We start from the raw sequence: 16104 nt of genomic DNA, 5'->3' as shown, positions 1-16104 counted from the left end.
CCGCCGCCGTCGTCGGAGAGCGCTATGGATGCACCCAATTACTGCTTCGAGATTGACCCACAGACAGTTTTACATGATAATGAGTGACTTAAGAGCAGATGATGATAAATTTTTTGACTACTTTAGGATGACCCAGGAAAGTTTCAACGAACTCTTGGCCATAATTGGCCCCCACATTCGCAAAGACAGTACACACCTAAGGAAGAGCATTCCAGCTGAGGAGAGACTTGCCATGACATTAAGGTATGTAAATAATACAATTATTTTTAGTGAGTTTATTAAACTGTATTTCAATGAAACTGTACTGCAATACAAAGCTATATTTCCTTTCCTATATCGCTAAGATTATGAATGCTTCCAATGATAATATTTGTGTTGCACTTCAGTGTTTTGTTCACAAATTACTCATGACTGAATCATCCGACCATGGGGATACCGCTGGTGTTTCAGATAGTTGTGCAGGTGATGGTGTACAGGGTAGTACGGGTTGGCTTTGAGGTACTGTTGATTGTGCATGCATGATGCTAGGAGCGAAATTGTGTGATGTATGACTAGCATGTGAATATGGACTTTGGACTGTTTGTTGATATGATGTAAAATACAGATGATTTGGATGTTGTTTATATCTCTTGATCACATTCGTGATTTCAAGCTTAGCATCGACCTTGACACTCTCAGGAATACTCTTGAAGTCAGGCACCAGACCAAGAAGGAAATATGTATCATGATCGTGAGGGACGCTTGCTTTCTTAGCTAAAGCTTCCAGAATAATCTTTTCATCTGCTTGTACAGTTGATTTCTTCCTTTTTACATTAGAAGTGGAAGGTGCAGGCTCTCCTGGGTTTTCTCGTTCATCTCCCTGCACTGTAGTATCCTCGACACTTTCAGCTGCATGTGGTTTTGTTGCCCAAATTTCTTGAAGAAAAGACAGCTGTTTGAAGTACAAATATTCCTTCCTCCCACTTCCTGCGCCAGATCCCGATTTTTCTTTCTTCGACAATGTCAATTCTCTTCTATAGGAGTCCCTCAAACTCTTCCATTTCCGTTGTAGATCTGTAGCTGTAAGAAGATGTAAAGATTAGTTATAAAGTTATTAGCCTACACACTAGCTTCATCAAAAATAACTACATGAATAAAATTTCAATGATAGCACAACGTTTTCTCATGTATTATTATTTGTCGGGTTAAATTAAAGTCGCGTCAAAATCTGAGTAAAATGAGTTTCATGTTATAATATGTAACATCCTCTAGCGCAAGTAGTCCTATGCACTAGGTAGCCATACTTGCTATAAATAGCAGAGCATTTCTTTAGAAGTGGATATATCTCATAAACGGCTAATTTGCGGCAGAAATACCATAGAAGAAAGGTGTCTTAGAATTGTCTGAAGTATAAGAAAAACGATGTTAGTCCGCTATCGAATATTGGGTAGTTCTATAAATTTACCGATTTTTAAATGTTCTTTTCAGGTTATTAGCAACAGGGTGTTCCTCTTCTGAACTACATTACACTTTCCGGTGTGGGAAGTCCACCGCTAGAGGGATCGTGCAAGAAGTGTGCAAGGCGATAAGGGAATATCTACACGACCTATGTTTCCCAGAATTAACAAAGCAAGAATGGCTGAAAATTGAAGAAGGCTTTCGTTGTGAAGCACACTTTCCAAACTGCATAGGCGCCATCGATGGCAAGCATGTGAGGCTCATTAAACCAACGGGCAGTGGTTCTAACTACTTTTGTTACAAGAAGTATTTTTCAATGGTGTTGTTAGCTGTATGTGACGCAAACTACAGGTTTACTTTTATAGATGTCGGTTCTTATGGTAAAGCATCAGACTCCTCAATCTACAAAAACAGTAACCTCTACAAAAAAATGCAGCAAAATACACTGAACATTCCTAGCGATAAACCAGTGTCAACGAATGGGGACCCACTTCCCTTCGTTTTCGTTGGCGACGAAGCTTTTGGCCTCTCTACTCACATGCTACGCCCGTATGGGGGAAAAAATCTCCAACACAAAAAGAAAATTTTTAATTATCGCTTATCAAGAGCGAGGCGATACATCGAAAGTGCATTTGGCATTCTCACAAATAAATGGCGCATATTTCATAGACCACTGGATTTACATGTTGAGAATGCCGAAAACATTATCAGGGCATGTTGCACTTTACACAGCTTTGTAAGAGAAAGGGATGGTGTACATTTTGAAGACACACAATGTAGTAGGTCTGACTGATGGTGATGGTGCAATACAAGCAGGATGCCCTCGATCCGCTATAACAATAAGAGAAAAGTTCTCGGACTACTTTTCCAGCATAGGATCAGTGTCGTGGCAGGATAGAATGATTGGGAACAGAGTGTAGGGCAAGTCAATGTGTGACATAGTAAAGGATGTAATGTGTTACAAACTTTTTTCTAAATTATTTCTTGTGTCACTTATGTATTAGATATACATTATTATACATTATTATACAGCTATGTATGAAATACTAGACTTACAATATCAAATATTGTGAATATAAATATATGAAATGTCATACTTGCTTTGTTTTTTCCTTGGCAATCCAACTCATTGAAGTTGGGTACGAATATAGAGCACAATTCCTCCCATGCCTTTGCTTTCAAAATTTTGTTGCTGTATTCCTTGAGGCGCACGTCCCAAATCGCTGGCCTATCTTCTATTTCAATAATAAATCGCTCTGTGTCAAAGCCGAATGAAGCCATGGCAGGTACAGCCCGGACTACAAGTTTGTCAAGTCACACTCCGCAGACAATAACAAATGGTATTTAAAATAATGCCAAATGTGGGAAACACATTTTAAATACAATTACAATGACATAATAACGCCAATGATATCTTACTTAGCAGTGATTAAATTTATTTGATTAAATGATTAAATAAAAGAAAAAACTTTAAAAACATGCGAAAAACTGCGTCCGTTAATATTTCATTGAATTTAAAATTTCATTTGTATTGTACTTTTTTATAACTTAATAAATTTAACTTATCGTTGAAAACAGGAAGGTTATGTATTAGGTACGGTTTGTCTGTTTATAAATAAATATTGACCTTTCACACTGAAAAAAAGAATGCTAAGTACAATTTATTGGGGCTTAATAACTTACCTTGTTTGAACAGCGGGACAACACACACCTCACCTCTACGAAGTTTCCTGCATCACTGATTAGCAGCCACATGCAGGGTTGCCAGATTTTTCAGAGCAAAAGATGCCAAAGTGTTTCCAATAAAGTGCCAAATAGCACAAAATAGTGCCAAACTTTATAACTCATAAAATATATATATATATATATATATATATATATATATATATATATATATATATATATATATATATATATATATATATATATATATATACTACACACACACACAGATTGAGACGGGACAATACGAGCTTAGCTCATCTCCCATGTCACAACACACACACACACACTATATTGCAGATGGTCTGACAAAAGTTAACTGAATAATTACTTGAACACTGTTGCAGGTAATTATATACAAAACTGCCTATTATAAAACAGCCAGAAAACACCTGCAATATATCGTGGTAACTAGGGTAACATTCCAAACAAGAACATATTTAAAAAAAATCTTTATTACTAGCCAAATGGTTATGTGCAAAGTTACAAAAATAGTTAATTCATAAATTTACAATGTTTACCCATAATAATCTTCATAGAGATAGATAATATATATTTTTACTTGTACATGTACATTTTCAAGATGAACCAATCTAGGCACTCCGTTCACATTAGGCTAATTATTGATCTTAAAGTTATAATGAAAGACCATTCCCTATATCTCCACATTTCCACAAAACATTCTAAATAAAGCATATGTAATTATTTGGCATTAATTGTTTTTTTAATAGTAATGAGATCATTCCTTACAGCCCCACATTGGCACACAACACTCAAAATAAAGCATATATATATATTCTTATAATATTAATGAGATAATTCCTTAAAGCCCAACATTGCCACACAACACTCAAAATAAAGCATACCATAGACTAGGAGCATACAAATCTATTTGGCATTAACTGTTCTTATAATAGTAATGAGATAATTCCTTAAAGCCCAACATTGCCACACAACACTCAAAATATAAATCTATTTGGCATTAATTGTTCTTATAATAGTAATGAGATAATTCCTTAAAACCCAACATTGCCACACATCACTCAAAATATAAATCTATTTGGCATTAACTGTTCTTATAATAGTAATGAGATAATTCCTTAAAGCCCAACATTGCCACACAACACTCAAAATATAAATCTATTTGGCATTAATTGTTCTTATAATAGTAATGAGATAATTCCTTAAAACCCAACATTGCCACACATCACTCAAAATATAAATCTATTTGGCATTAACTGTTCTTATAATAGTAATGAGATAATTCCTTAAAGCCCAACATTGCCACACAACACTCAAAATATAAATCTAGTTGGCATTAATTGTTCTTATAATAGTAATGAGATAATTCCTTAAAGCCCAACATTGCCACATATCACTCAAAATATAGCATATAAATCTATTTGGCATTAATTATTCTTATAATAGCAATGAGATAATTCCTTAAAGCCCAACATTGCCAAACAACACTCAAAATACAAATATATTTGGCATTAATTGTTCTCTAATAGTAATGAGACCATTCCTCACAGCTCCACACATTCACTCAACACTCAAAATAAAGCATAAGAAACCATTTGGCATTAATTGTTCTCTAATAGTAATGAGATCACTGAAATATCACAATTCAAACATATTCAGTTATGTCGTCTTCGTCCATGTCATCACCATCATTGTTTTTGTTATATATATCTGAATTAAATAACTTGAGCATTTCCTGAGATGGGACAAAATCTTTACAACACAATCCTCTAAATTGAAGGTGACATCTGATCCTACAAATTGCATCTAACATCTTTGTTCTCATTCTATTTCTCAATTTAGATTTTACATTAGTTACATGGGAAAATATTCTCTCTACAATTGCATTGCTAGCTGGAGTAACCAGAGAAGAAAGTGCCCACTTTGATAATTCCTGGAATGGGTTTTCACCCATTCCATACAGATTGCGCTGTTTGTTGATGTTTTCATTTCTTCCATCAGTAATGATGGTGCTAACAATGCATTAGGCATTTCGAAATTTCAGAAAAATGGCTAGTGAATGATTTTTATCGAAAAATGCCAAAAAAGTGCCAAGATGCCAACTTGATTTTTTGGATGCCAAACGCATTGAAAAAGTGCCAAATTTATAGATTTTGGCACCAAAAGTGCCAATCTGGCAACCCTGGCCACATGTGGTCGCCAGAGGTCGCTAGTGTGCTCTCAGCCAGCCACAAAACGCCGCCACAAAATGCGCTGTTTGTGGCGGGGACGAGCGACAGCTTGCCACAGTCGCGAGCCACAGACACAAGTGTGATCGGCAAAGCTTGAAAACAATGGGAACCTATGGGAGAAAATATCCCCGCCACAAAACGCAGCCACTTGTGGCTCTACAAAGTCGCTAGTGTGCTCGGGGCCTTAATCAAACTTTCAAAATCATAATTACGTGTGTGTGTGTGTGTGTGTGTGTGTGTGTGTGTGTGTAATAATAATAATAATAAACGGTTTATTATTTAGACAGTTGACAAACTGAAAATGTACATAGGGGATGGGGAAAAACTTAACATTAATCCTAAAGGTAAGTCTAATCTAGGAGGGAAATACTATTGATTGATGGCTCGCACCATGGTGGGAATCGCACTGAGTCTGTACCGGTCCGTGCGCGGCGCCTTCAGGGGTGTTATTTTGTTGTGGTGTCGGGTGGCACGGACAGGGCGAGGCGCGTCGGGCGGCAGCATGTTTCTGAGACGCGGATGATGCAGTAGTCCCCTCCCAAACTTCTCCAGAGCCTCTCGGTGCCTGGTGGATATTCTGGACAGACTCAGGGTGGTCAGGGCTTCTTCATAGGTGGTGTATGCAGGGCCAAGGATGACCCTGCACGCCCTTTTCTGCACACTCTCTAGCTGTAGCTGTTGAGTGTGTGTGAGGGAGGAGGACCACGCTGGGGAGGCGTACATGAGTTTGGGGAGGATGAAGGTAAGGTACACCCCCCTTAACTCATCTGTCGGCGTCCCCAGCGACCTGAGTCTACGCAGCATGTACAGCCTGTAGGTAGCTGATCTCACGGTGCTGGCGACATGCTGCTTCCAGGTCAGCTGGTCGTCCACCGTGACTCCGAGAAGCTTGGCACATTGGACCACCTGGAGGGGGTGAGGGCCCACTGTGAGCCGGGGAGGGGGCACTGGTACAGAGGAGGTACAGAAATTCACCTTCTGGTCGCCTGCTGGTCTCTCGACACAGCCAGCCTTTCCCCTACGTCCTTAGCTCAGAGCTAATATGGTATCGATCTTACCTATTTTACGTAATGATACGTGTGTGTGTGTGTGTGTGTGTGTGTGTGTGTGTGTGTGTGTTTTGAAATGAGTGAGACAGGGACGGAGGGGAGGGTTGGTGGTGGGGGTAAAACTATCAGATTTGACCTTGACAATGAAAACGAAGGCGAGGCAGGGAGGGTGGGAGGGGAAGGGAGGAAGTAGGGGAGAGATAAGGGAGGATGAGGCAGGGGTGGTTTAAGTCTTCCAAGGTTGACCGTGAAAAATTATTAATATTCTTATTATTCCTATTATTACATTATTCTTATATATATATATATATATATATATATATATATATATATATATATATATATATATATATATATATATATATATATATAGGACATTCTTATTATTTTCTCAAATCTCCCCATGACATCACACACACACACCACTAAATACGATACCACTGCCTCTTGTTCTGGTATTAATTAGATATGTACAACCGCCATGTTGTTGCTGTTATAGTGTTGTAGTGATTAATATTATAACTCGTAGAGGTTGTTGTTAAAATTGTCTTTTTTGTCTGTCTTAAATTGTCTGTCTGTCTTAAATATGTCTGTTGGGTTTAGGAAGGGGGATAAAAACCCAGGGAGGAGTTAGGATTCTTTTAATCTAACGTTTCGGCTGAATAGCCATCCTCAGAGAGACTGATTTACATGAGTGAAAACACACTATTTATAACAACATACACAATTTTCTCATTTGACATTCGTACAGAGTATTGCCTTCCTGGCGTGTACCTCACCTAATTTTATTTTGCTAGTCAGGTGGCATTATCCGCCTACGTGACGAGCCTTTACTGGGGATTTTCCTTGTACCTGACCTGAGGGCCAATCTGGCGGAATTACCCGCCCACCTGATTAAACCTTCTCTGTGGTTAATGACTTCTCTAGTTGTTATGAGGGCTGCCTCTATAGCTTTTCTCATTCTTTTCTTCAATCCAATTTTAATTTCTTTAGCCTCTTCCCATTTTTGTAGGTGTTTACATTTTTCTATGTGCAATACAAGGGAGTTTGATGTGTTGTGTTTTAAAACATCTCTCCTATGCTCTGTTATTCTTGTTTTAAGTCCCCTGCCTGTTTCTCCTATGTATTGCTTTGTACAACCTTTGCATGGTATGCTGTACACTACGCTGTTATTATTAACAAGTCCAACAAGTCTGGTCTTTTTAGTCCTCGTTAGCTCACCAATTTTCTCTCCCGTTAATGTTGCTATTTTTAATCCTGTTTTAGACAAATATTTATTAATTATGGAAGCCTTGTCCGAATTTGGTACACATATATACCTCTCTCTTTCGCTGGTTGTACAGGGATCTTTATTCTCTTTGTTTTCAGTTGTTATTTTCTTTGCCTTATTCTTAAGCCTAACAAGGAGCCCTTCAGGATAACCCAGCTTTTTGAAAGTTGATATGATATATCGTATTTCTTGCTCTAGGAAGTTGTTGCTGCAAATTCTGAACGATCTTAAGTAAAAACCAATAATCACACCAGATTTGACCCTCATGCTGTGTGGGCTGAAAGGTAGTGAATGAAATCGTCCTTATTGGTGGGTTTTCTGTAAACAGAAAAACTGACTCCTTCTTCTTCCCTCCAGATTACCGTATCTAGGAAAGGTAATCTATTGTCTTGTTCCTCTTCCACCGTAAATTGGATATCCTTATGGACTTTGTTAAATAATGTTAACTTATTATTTATATTCGTGCCCTTTGGGACTATAACTAGCACATCATCAACATACCTAAGCCATGTTGAGCCTCTACTCATTATTCTTATAAAGTTATCAGTCTCTAGTGTTTCCACATACAAACATGCCATAACAGCACTTAGAGGGGATCCCATGGCCAGTCCCTTATGTTGTGAGTACTCTTGTCCCTCGAAAGTGAAGGCACCAAATTTAACACAAAGCTCAACAAGATTGATGTAGTCCTCCCTCGGGATCGGTAAATTTTCTTCGTTGATGTCTCCAGATGCCCTTTTTACCGCTTCTATCGCTCCTTCCACGGGGACGTTGGTGAATAAGGACTTCACGTCGAAGCTCGCCATCTTGTTGCGGAAGTCCACCGAGTTGAGTCGTTGTATAAGGTCCGCGGAGTTACGTAGGTGTGCTCCATTTATTGAGCCTAAAGCGTTGGAGAGTGGTCTTGCTAGTCGCTTGGCAAGTGCGTGGGGAGCGCTTCCTATACCTGATGTAATGGGGCGCATCGGGATGTTGGGTTTATGGGTCTTGGGGAGCCCTCTCATCCTTGGCGGGTTCGGGTTTTCTTCCAACAAGTGTAGCAGTTGTTCCATACACGAAAACAATAATAATTATAATAATATTAATGAAACTTACCGTAAGATGGTCCTGCCTCAGCCTTGAGGCAGCAGTTTACATGGTAATTGTAGCACATATCTGCTGCTCTCTTGCTCAGGAACCTCTGGTCACATATATCACATGGGTATCTGTAATGTGCAATATAAAATGTATTTACATTTTAGGTAAGTAATTACAGTAATTACTTACCTACGTTAAGTAACGGTTCCAACTTTTTTTTTTTTTTTTTTTTTTTTTATACGGAGAGGCCTCTAGCGCCTGTAGGCACACTTGAGGAGTGTACGTATGGGAAGCGCTGTTCAGCTTCTGCCCATTAGTGGTGCAGGCAATTTTGTTTATAGTGTTACCCATTTTAGGGCCCTTATCACCACCCAAGCTCATCTTTGGTGTAACCACCTAGAACCTGGGTATCGTGGTGACATGTAGCTAACTTTAAACCACTCGACAAATGGCAAAGTGTTTTCAGGTTGTACGTGGTGGGATTCGAACCTACGCGTGGACGTCTGCCCGGTCCCACGCTCACCACCATATCCACTGCGCACCGCCTCCCTCTTAAGTATTCAAATATCAAATCTCACGTTGTCATTAATTTTTACCTATTACAGGTGATGTAGGCAGTGTCTAGTAATACAAAAGATGCAATGGAAACCGTTACTCTATAACAAAATACTTTGCATTCATTACTTATAGTTCTCGCTCCATGTTGGTGGAAATTTTGGAGATAAATGTGGAATGAAACCGTCGTGATGCCGCTACACAGAACAGTTACAACAATGGAGCGTCCATGATGTACGCAATGTTCGTGTTATCGCAGCAGCATTTCAAAACAAATATCATTTCTCCGATATATTTGCTTTAATACTGATATTAGTAGCATACAGCAATAAGGTAATTCTTTAATTCATATTTTTCAGCAAGTATTATACAGAAATATAGCATAAACTATACCAAGTTCACATAACTGGAAGACGAAGTCACAACCACATGAACTGCCACGGACGTCCCTCACTAGACCTATGTCTGAACAGTGTAGACGTATCACAAGACGACACAACCATTTATTTCAAGTCTTATGGACAATTCTTTTGAATTCTAATGCCAGGAACAAGTTACTACTTTGATCTTCTTTTCATATAAAACAATTATCATAATCCTTACAGCCTCAGAATCGTGATTATTAAATGTGAAAGGAATGGCAATACCTTTCAGCCAATCACAGTGCGTGTTTGCTATTCTGGGCAGATTCGCTGCCGTATATCAAACGTCTGTCCCAGGCGTTTGGTAAAACCAAGCAAGAACATCAAACACTGTTTGGTAGCGTTTGATATTCTGATGCGCTGGTAAAAACGCCTTTAGTTATTTTATCCTTGACAATGCCCAAAATACATACGTTTCAAAGCACATGCAGTTTATATTGTTGGTATTATTTTGAATTGTTTTTTGTACACAACACCAATATCACATTCAAAACCAGTATGGTTGATTCATCTTTCCAAATCAATTCCTGTCTCTGCCATGTTACTATTACTTACCAGAATATTGGAGAAATTTCCGTACCATTTTTTTTTTTTTTTTTTTTTTTTTTTTTTTTTTTCTTCCTACAGAAGTACTTTGTTCCCCTTCAGAGGTTGAAGAAGTGGACAACCCAGCACCACGTGAATCACTCACACAGGAGGGTGTCCAAAAACAGAGTAAGTAATAATGGTATTCATTACGTTTAAATTAGTCGTATTTGTTGGACACGTACTGAAATATTACAATACAAAATAATCATGTATGCCAGGGCATACATCAGGACTGTAATTCTTTGGATGAAACCCTATGTAAATAGTCCCACATGGTTTCTTCCAAACAGTAAAGCTTGACCATAGATAGGGTAGCCTCTAATTTTTGTATTTTTAGGCCCTTGCGGCATGACTATTTCAGTCTAGTATTGTGTTGTGGTTCTAAATATACTCGTACATGTAGGTCACACATGTATTTTTCTTCACTGTTTCTTATATCCTGTATAATTTTGCACTTGAAATGATATGACTTCCTTACTTTATTGAGTGCCTAATTTTTCAGGGAAGGGAGGGAAGGTGAAAGAGGTGTGGAATTACGAGGCGACAGAAGCACTCCTGCAACTTGTCAAGGCAAACTACACACGCCTAAATGACAAGAAAACAACAAAGGGCATTGTGTGGAAGGACATCACCAGAGTGTTGCAGGAATTGGTAAGTTATTATGTAGGCCATGTAAGTTTATTTTCTTAGTGATATTCGCCATAATAATCTGTTAGTAAGCACAATTCATTACAGCTGGAGTATCACATTTAATATATATACTTCTTTCAGGGACTAGCAGGCATCCTACTGCATCACATTGAGGTATAAGTGAAATGAAAACTGTTATGATGTATGCATGTCTATTATAAGCAGTGCACGTAATATGTTCCTGTTTGGATGTTGTCTACCACCAATGATGCTTTTCTGTATGTGGCATATGCTATGTGTCAGGTCCTTACGTTATAATGGGTAGCCTCTCACTGTTACCTGCCTCTGATATGTGGAAGCTGGTTGCCAACTGCTTGACTCAGTACATGATTTTGTACATGCACATATGAATACTAATAGCTTTTTAAGTGACAGCATGGGTATGGTAACTGGATTCTATACTCGTATTATAATTTTAGTGCTTCATCATTACTTCCTTCCATTTTCCTCCTCAAGGTTAAGGTACCATCGCCATGAAGCATCACACTGTATGTAATTCACAGTGTGATCTGCATTCCAAGACTGTAGTGCCCCTGCTCTGTCTGTGTTTTGTATGCTATGAACCTAAAAAAATTTCTTCACATATTTTTGGTTTAAAAAATAGTTAACCAGACCATTACTTTTATGTGCTTCCCAATTAATGACCTCTGTGTACCACGTGTGTGTTTTGGAATCCTTATGATGAAAACATGCATGTATCAATTAATACTGAAAAATAATAGATTCCACTTTGACTTTTCCCCCAAATTAGATCCCAGGCGTGGAACTGAGGCAAGTTGAGGGCAAGTGGCGCAACCTCAAATCAATATTCCACAACTATGAGGACTACAATAGGTCAAGTGGGAAGAGAAAGAAGACTGAACCGCGATTTTACAATCTCCTATCTTCAATTCTGAAGAATCGCCCCCTGTCCCGGCCAGATCTGTGTGTGTTGGAGGGCACAGAAGTGGGTACTAGGAGTGTGGCAGAAATGGAGGTTGACAATCCTGTGGAAGAAGACCCAGCCACACAAGCCTCATCAGTATTAAACATTCCAGCCACTCCAGCCTCACTACTAGACCCTCAGCAAGGTGAAGCCTCGCAACGTGCCCCAACTCCTCCTCAAGCATCACCACCAGATCCTCAGCCTGCTCATGCCTCACAAGCCCCACAGCCTGCTCCAGCCACACGTGAGGAGCCACCTGCAGTGCGAGGTTTCTGTCTGCAGAGGGTCTTAAGCTTCTCGTTCTTGTTCTTCTTGGAGGTGGGGTGGGGGTTCCTTTCTGCAGACAGAAAGGAACTGTTATTGTGCATAAACGATATTAAAAATACACTGAAAAAATCCAGCGATAAACACCAAAACAGTATGGCAGAACTAAAAAGAACTTTGGTCTTGCATTGCGGCACGTGATAGAGAACGCCACGAAATGGACATGGAGATAAAGAGGGAGAGGTTGAATGTCCTAAGATTAAAAAGAATTGAATTAGAGCGCAGATTAAATAATGAGTGATTTTATAATAAAATGTAATTTCAAATAATTATAACACAACGTTTTGACCCTCCCTGAAGTCCTCTTCAGGTGTGATGTGGTACATATAATTGGATGTACTGGTGCTTGCATTGAAATGGTAGAATGGTAGGTTGGAGGGAATGCAGAGGGCAATGGAGGCAGGAAGGGTGTCAGAACCAGTAACTGAAGTCTTTCTGACAAGTCAGAGACCACAAGGGTAATTATATAGCTACTGTAGGCTACTTACAGAACTACAGTAGCTATATAATTACCCTTGTGGTCTCTGACTTGTCAGAAAGATTTCAATTACCTGTTCTGACACCCTTCCTGCCTCCATTGCCCTCTGTATTCCCTCCAACCTACCATATGAACACAAGCACCAGTACATCCAATTATATGTGCCACGTCACACTTGAAGAGGACTTCAGAGAGAGTCAAAACATATTGTCCATCATTATAAAACTAATGCCATATGCTATCACGTGGGCATTATTTCAATTGTCCAACATGTCATGGCATTGTTAATAATATGCACAAATTGTAAATTTTATATGTGAACATAACTGTATTTTGGGTTTAAGGTATTAATAAGACGAAAGTAAATTAGAAATTGTGTATTGGAGAAACTTATGTATTAAGACTATAGACTATAATAAGTTATAATTATTTACTATATTTGATTATAATTTTTTTTTGTGTTGTACACTAACATTTGTAATGAAGCAATATAGTACAGTATTTGAGTTTTTTGCACCTGTGTCCAGGTGTGAAGCAACTGTAAATAATGACTAGTGGATGTAAGGAACACAAAAGATTGCTAAAATTATGTGATTGTTATAGTAAGAAATTTTAAATACTGTACTGTATATCATTATTATATACAATATTTTGTGCTTATAGTAAGAAATTTTAAATACTGTACTGTATATCATTATTATATACAATATTTTGTGCTTAATCCAAACTAAAATCTATTTGTGCTACTACCTGCTCATCTCAACTCTCTCCCTCCTTCTGTCTCTTTCACAACATCCTTTTAAACTCACATATTCCCTATATACATCTTGCATATACATGCATTATATTTAATCATATACAGTAATGTCCTGAATATATTCAGTGTGTGGGTATACATTTTGTAGTGTGTTCTTATTGCTTAATCACAGCCTGCAATATAGTAATCAATCACACATGCTCCCCATGGCACCCTTCAGTGGTTGCTAGATGAGGCAAGCACTTTTGTTATGCTTCCTTCACCACACACACATGCATGTTGACATACATACATCTTTAAACATTCACATATATACATGTATGTAGACCTTCTCACACACTTTTACAAAATTTTGGGAGGCACAATCACTATAAAAATCATGTACATATATGTGAATTTTGTATATTTTGTAACATATAAAGAAATGTAAAAAACAATATGTTTTTGCTAATTATTGAAAGTAAACAGTCATATTCCAGGTTGATTTTACTTTTTCTTGTCACTCATTGTAGCATTGCCACTATTGCCTGCCTTTTTAGCACACCAGCCTGGTCTCGTGGCAGGGCAGATGACAATGAAGAACTGAAATGCTCAACAGTGTCATCCACCAGCCCTTCCCTCTCGAGGATGTTAATTTCATCAGGCTGAGTTATTGATATGTTGTGAAGAACACAGCATGCTTTTATTATTTTAGGTATCCGAACAATATCAGCATCTACATGCTTCAATCGTCGAAACCTACCTTTTAAGAAACCAAAAGCATTTTCAATGATAACTCTTGCTTTGGAGAGTTTAGTATTGAAAATAATTTGTGCTTGTGATAAGTTTCCAGAGTTCTTAAATGGTACCATTAAATGCTTTTGGACTCCAAACGCAGAGTCTCCTACAATATGATATTGTGGTGATGGGAAATAATTTGGTTCACCGTTTTGGATTTTCTTATAAAGTGAATTTGACTTTAGCACTCGACTGTCATGTGCAGATCCTGGGAAGCCCACTTGAATGTATGAAAATTTTTTATTAGGCAAGCAGACTGCAAGTAAAATGACTGTGTTTGTGTGTTCTATCAACATAATCAGCCTGCGTGGCTGATGGAGCTTTGATGTTAATGTGGCATCCATCCAGAGCTCCTACCACACCTGGAATTCCTCTCATTTCTTGGAATTCATGTGCAATTTCAGAAATTTTAGGAGGAGTTGGCCACAAAAAGACATCCTTTCCTGCATTGCAAATGACATCAATCAGTCTCTGAACACAATCAAACACTGTGCGTTGTGACACACCAAACATCTCGGATATTTCCCTGTAGGTACTGTGTTCCTAAATACCAGAGTGTAATGTATAAAGCTTTTCTTGGACCCAAATAAAGGCTGGATCCTGAAGGGTTCATACCATATGCTTCATGTATGGAGTCCAAGACAAGGTCAAAAGATGTCCTTGTGAGGTGAAGGTGCCGGAAGAAGTCCACCTCGCTCATGTTGTCCAGGACATCTGCCAGACCCTCCTGTTTTGGATGGTGTTCCCTACAATACAAATGCGAACCAAGTTTACTGTACAATTGACCTTAGAAGCAGAATGAGGTTATTCTGAATTTTACCAAAGCCTCTGCCCATTAGAGTATTGTTTCAATTATTCTGTATAACATGCATTCATAGCAATCTTAACAGAATAAATTTGATAAGTTTATATATTTCTTACTACAGAAGCGCAATAAATATAAAAATTCTGTATATACTCTTAAACAGCACTTTAATAGGAGGACAAGTGTAACATAACATAACATATAACATAAATAATAGGATAACAAAGGGCGACCAGGGCCCATCTAGGTTATCCTGAATCAGTCGCACAGCAACCTCGTCATCAGTATTTAAAAATACACCTACAAGTACACAAAAAATGCTAATTGTAAATATTTGGCCCATTAACAGGGCTAAGTCCTACACCAAATTCCTCTAACAATCTGTAATCCCCATACAAGGGAATCATGTCTCGTTTAACTATAGTAAATTTCTTATAAAAACTATCAAGCAGCACTATACATAATTATAAATCTAATAAATTTAAGTGCTTATCTAATCTGTTTTTAAACCTTGTCAAACTAGTGCTATTTACAACCCTCTCTGGCAATGCATTCCAGAAGTCTATCACCCTATGACTAAAGAAATATTTTCTTATATCTAACCTGCAGCCTTGCTTTCTAATCTTCCTGCCATGATTTCTAGTCCTACATCCCTCCTCTAAGGTAAAGAAAGATCTCACATCTATGTAGTTTCTATCTGAGAACATTTTAAATAACTCTATCATATCCCCTCTTATACATCTCCTCAAATGAAAACATGTTTAATTCCTTTAATCTATCTCTATACTCCAGGCGCTTTAATGCTGGTATCATCCTAGTTACTCTTCTCTGAACTGCTTCTAACATGTTAATATCCTGCCTATAATGGGGTGACCAGGCCTATATGCAATACTCTAAATGGGGCCTAACATATGAATTATATAAGCTACGCACCACTTCCTTACTTTTATAACTAACATTTCTATTTATAAAACCCAGGATCCTATTTGCCCTATTTCTTGCTTCTAAACATTGC

At 38.1% G+C, this 16104-nt stretch overlaps 1 protein-coding gene across 1 annotated transcript; it reads left to right on the top strand.

Moving 5' to 3' along the window:
* Positions 1–9784: 9784 nt before the first annotated feature.
* LOC135100119 (uncharacterized) lies at positions 9785–12629 on the top strand. Its single transcript, XM_064003083.1, has 4 exons — positions 9785–9803; positions 10373–10459; positions 10836–10984; positions 11775–12629. Exons 1-4 carry the CDS (start codon positions 9785–9787, stop codon positions 12411–12413), a joined length of 894 nt encoding a protein of 297 aa, XP_063859153.1. The 3' UTR covers positions 12414–12629.
* The last annotated feature ends 3475 nt before the right edge of the window (positions 12630–16104 follow it).

The sequence above is a fragment of the Scylla paramamosain genome, chromosome 4, assembly GCF_035594125.1.
Source record: "Scylla paramamosain isolate STU-SP2022 chromosome 4, ASM3559412v1, whole genome shotgun sequence".
Classification (NCBI taxonomy): domain Eukaryota; kingdom Metazoa; phylum Arthropoda; class Malacostraca; order Decapoda; family Portunidae; genus Scylla; species Scylla paramamosain.
This window is presented reverse-complemented; position numbering and strand designations above follow the sequence as displayed.

Bases quoted from the DNA above. Each gene is read 5' to 3' on its own strand.
- LOC135100119 (XM_064003083.1), top strand. The intron at 10,460-10,835 runs GTAAGTAATAAT...CTAATTTTTCAG, and splicing joins GGAGGGTGTCCAAAAACAGA to GGAAGGGAGGGAAGGTGAAA. The intron at 10,985-11,774 runs GTAAGTTATTAT...CCCCCAAATTAG, and splicing joins CCAGAGTGTTGCAGGAATTG to ATCCCAGGCGTGGAACTGAG.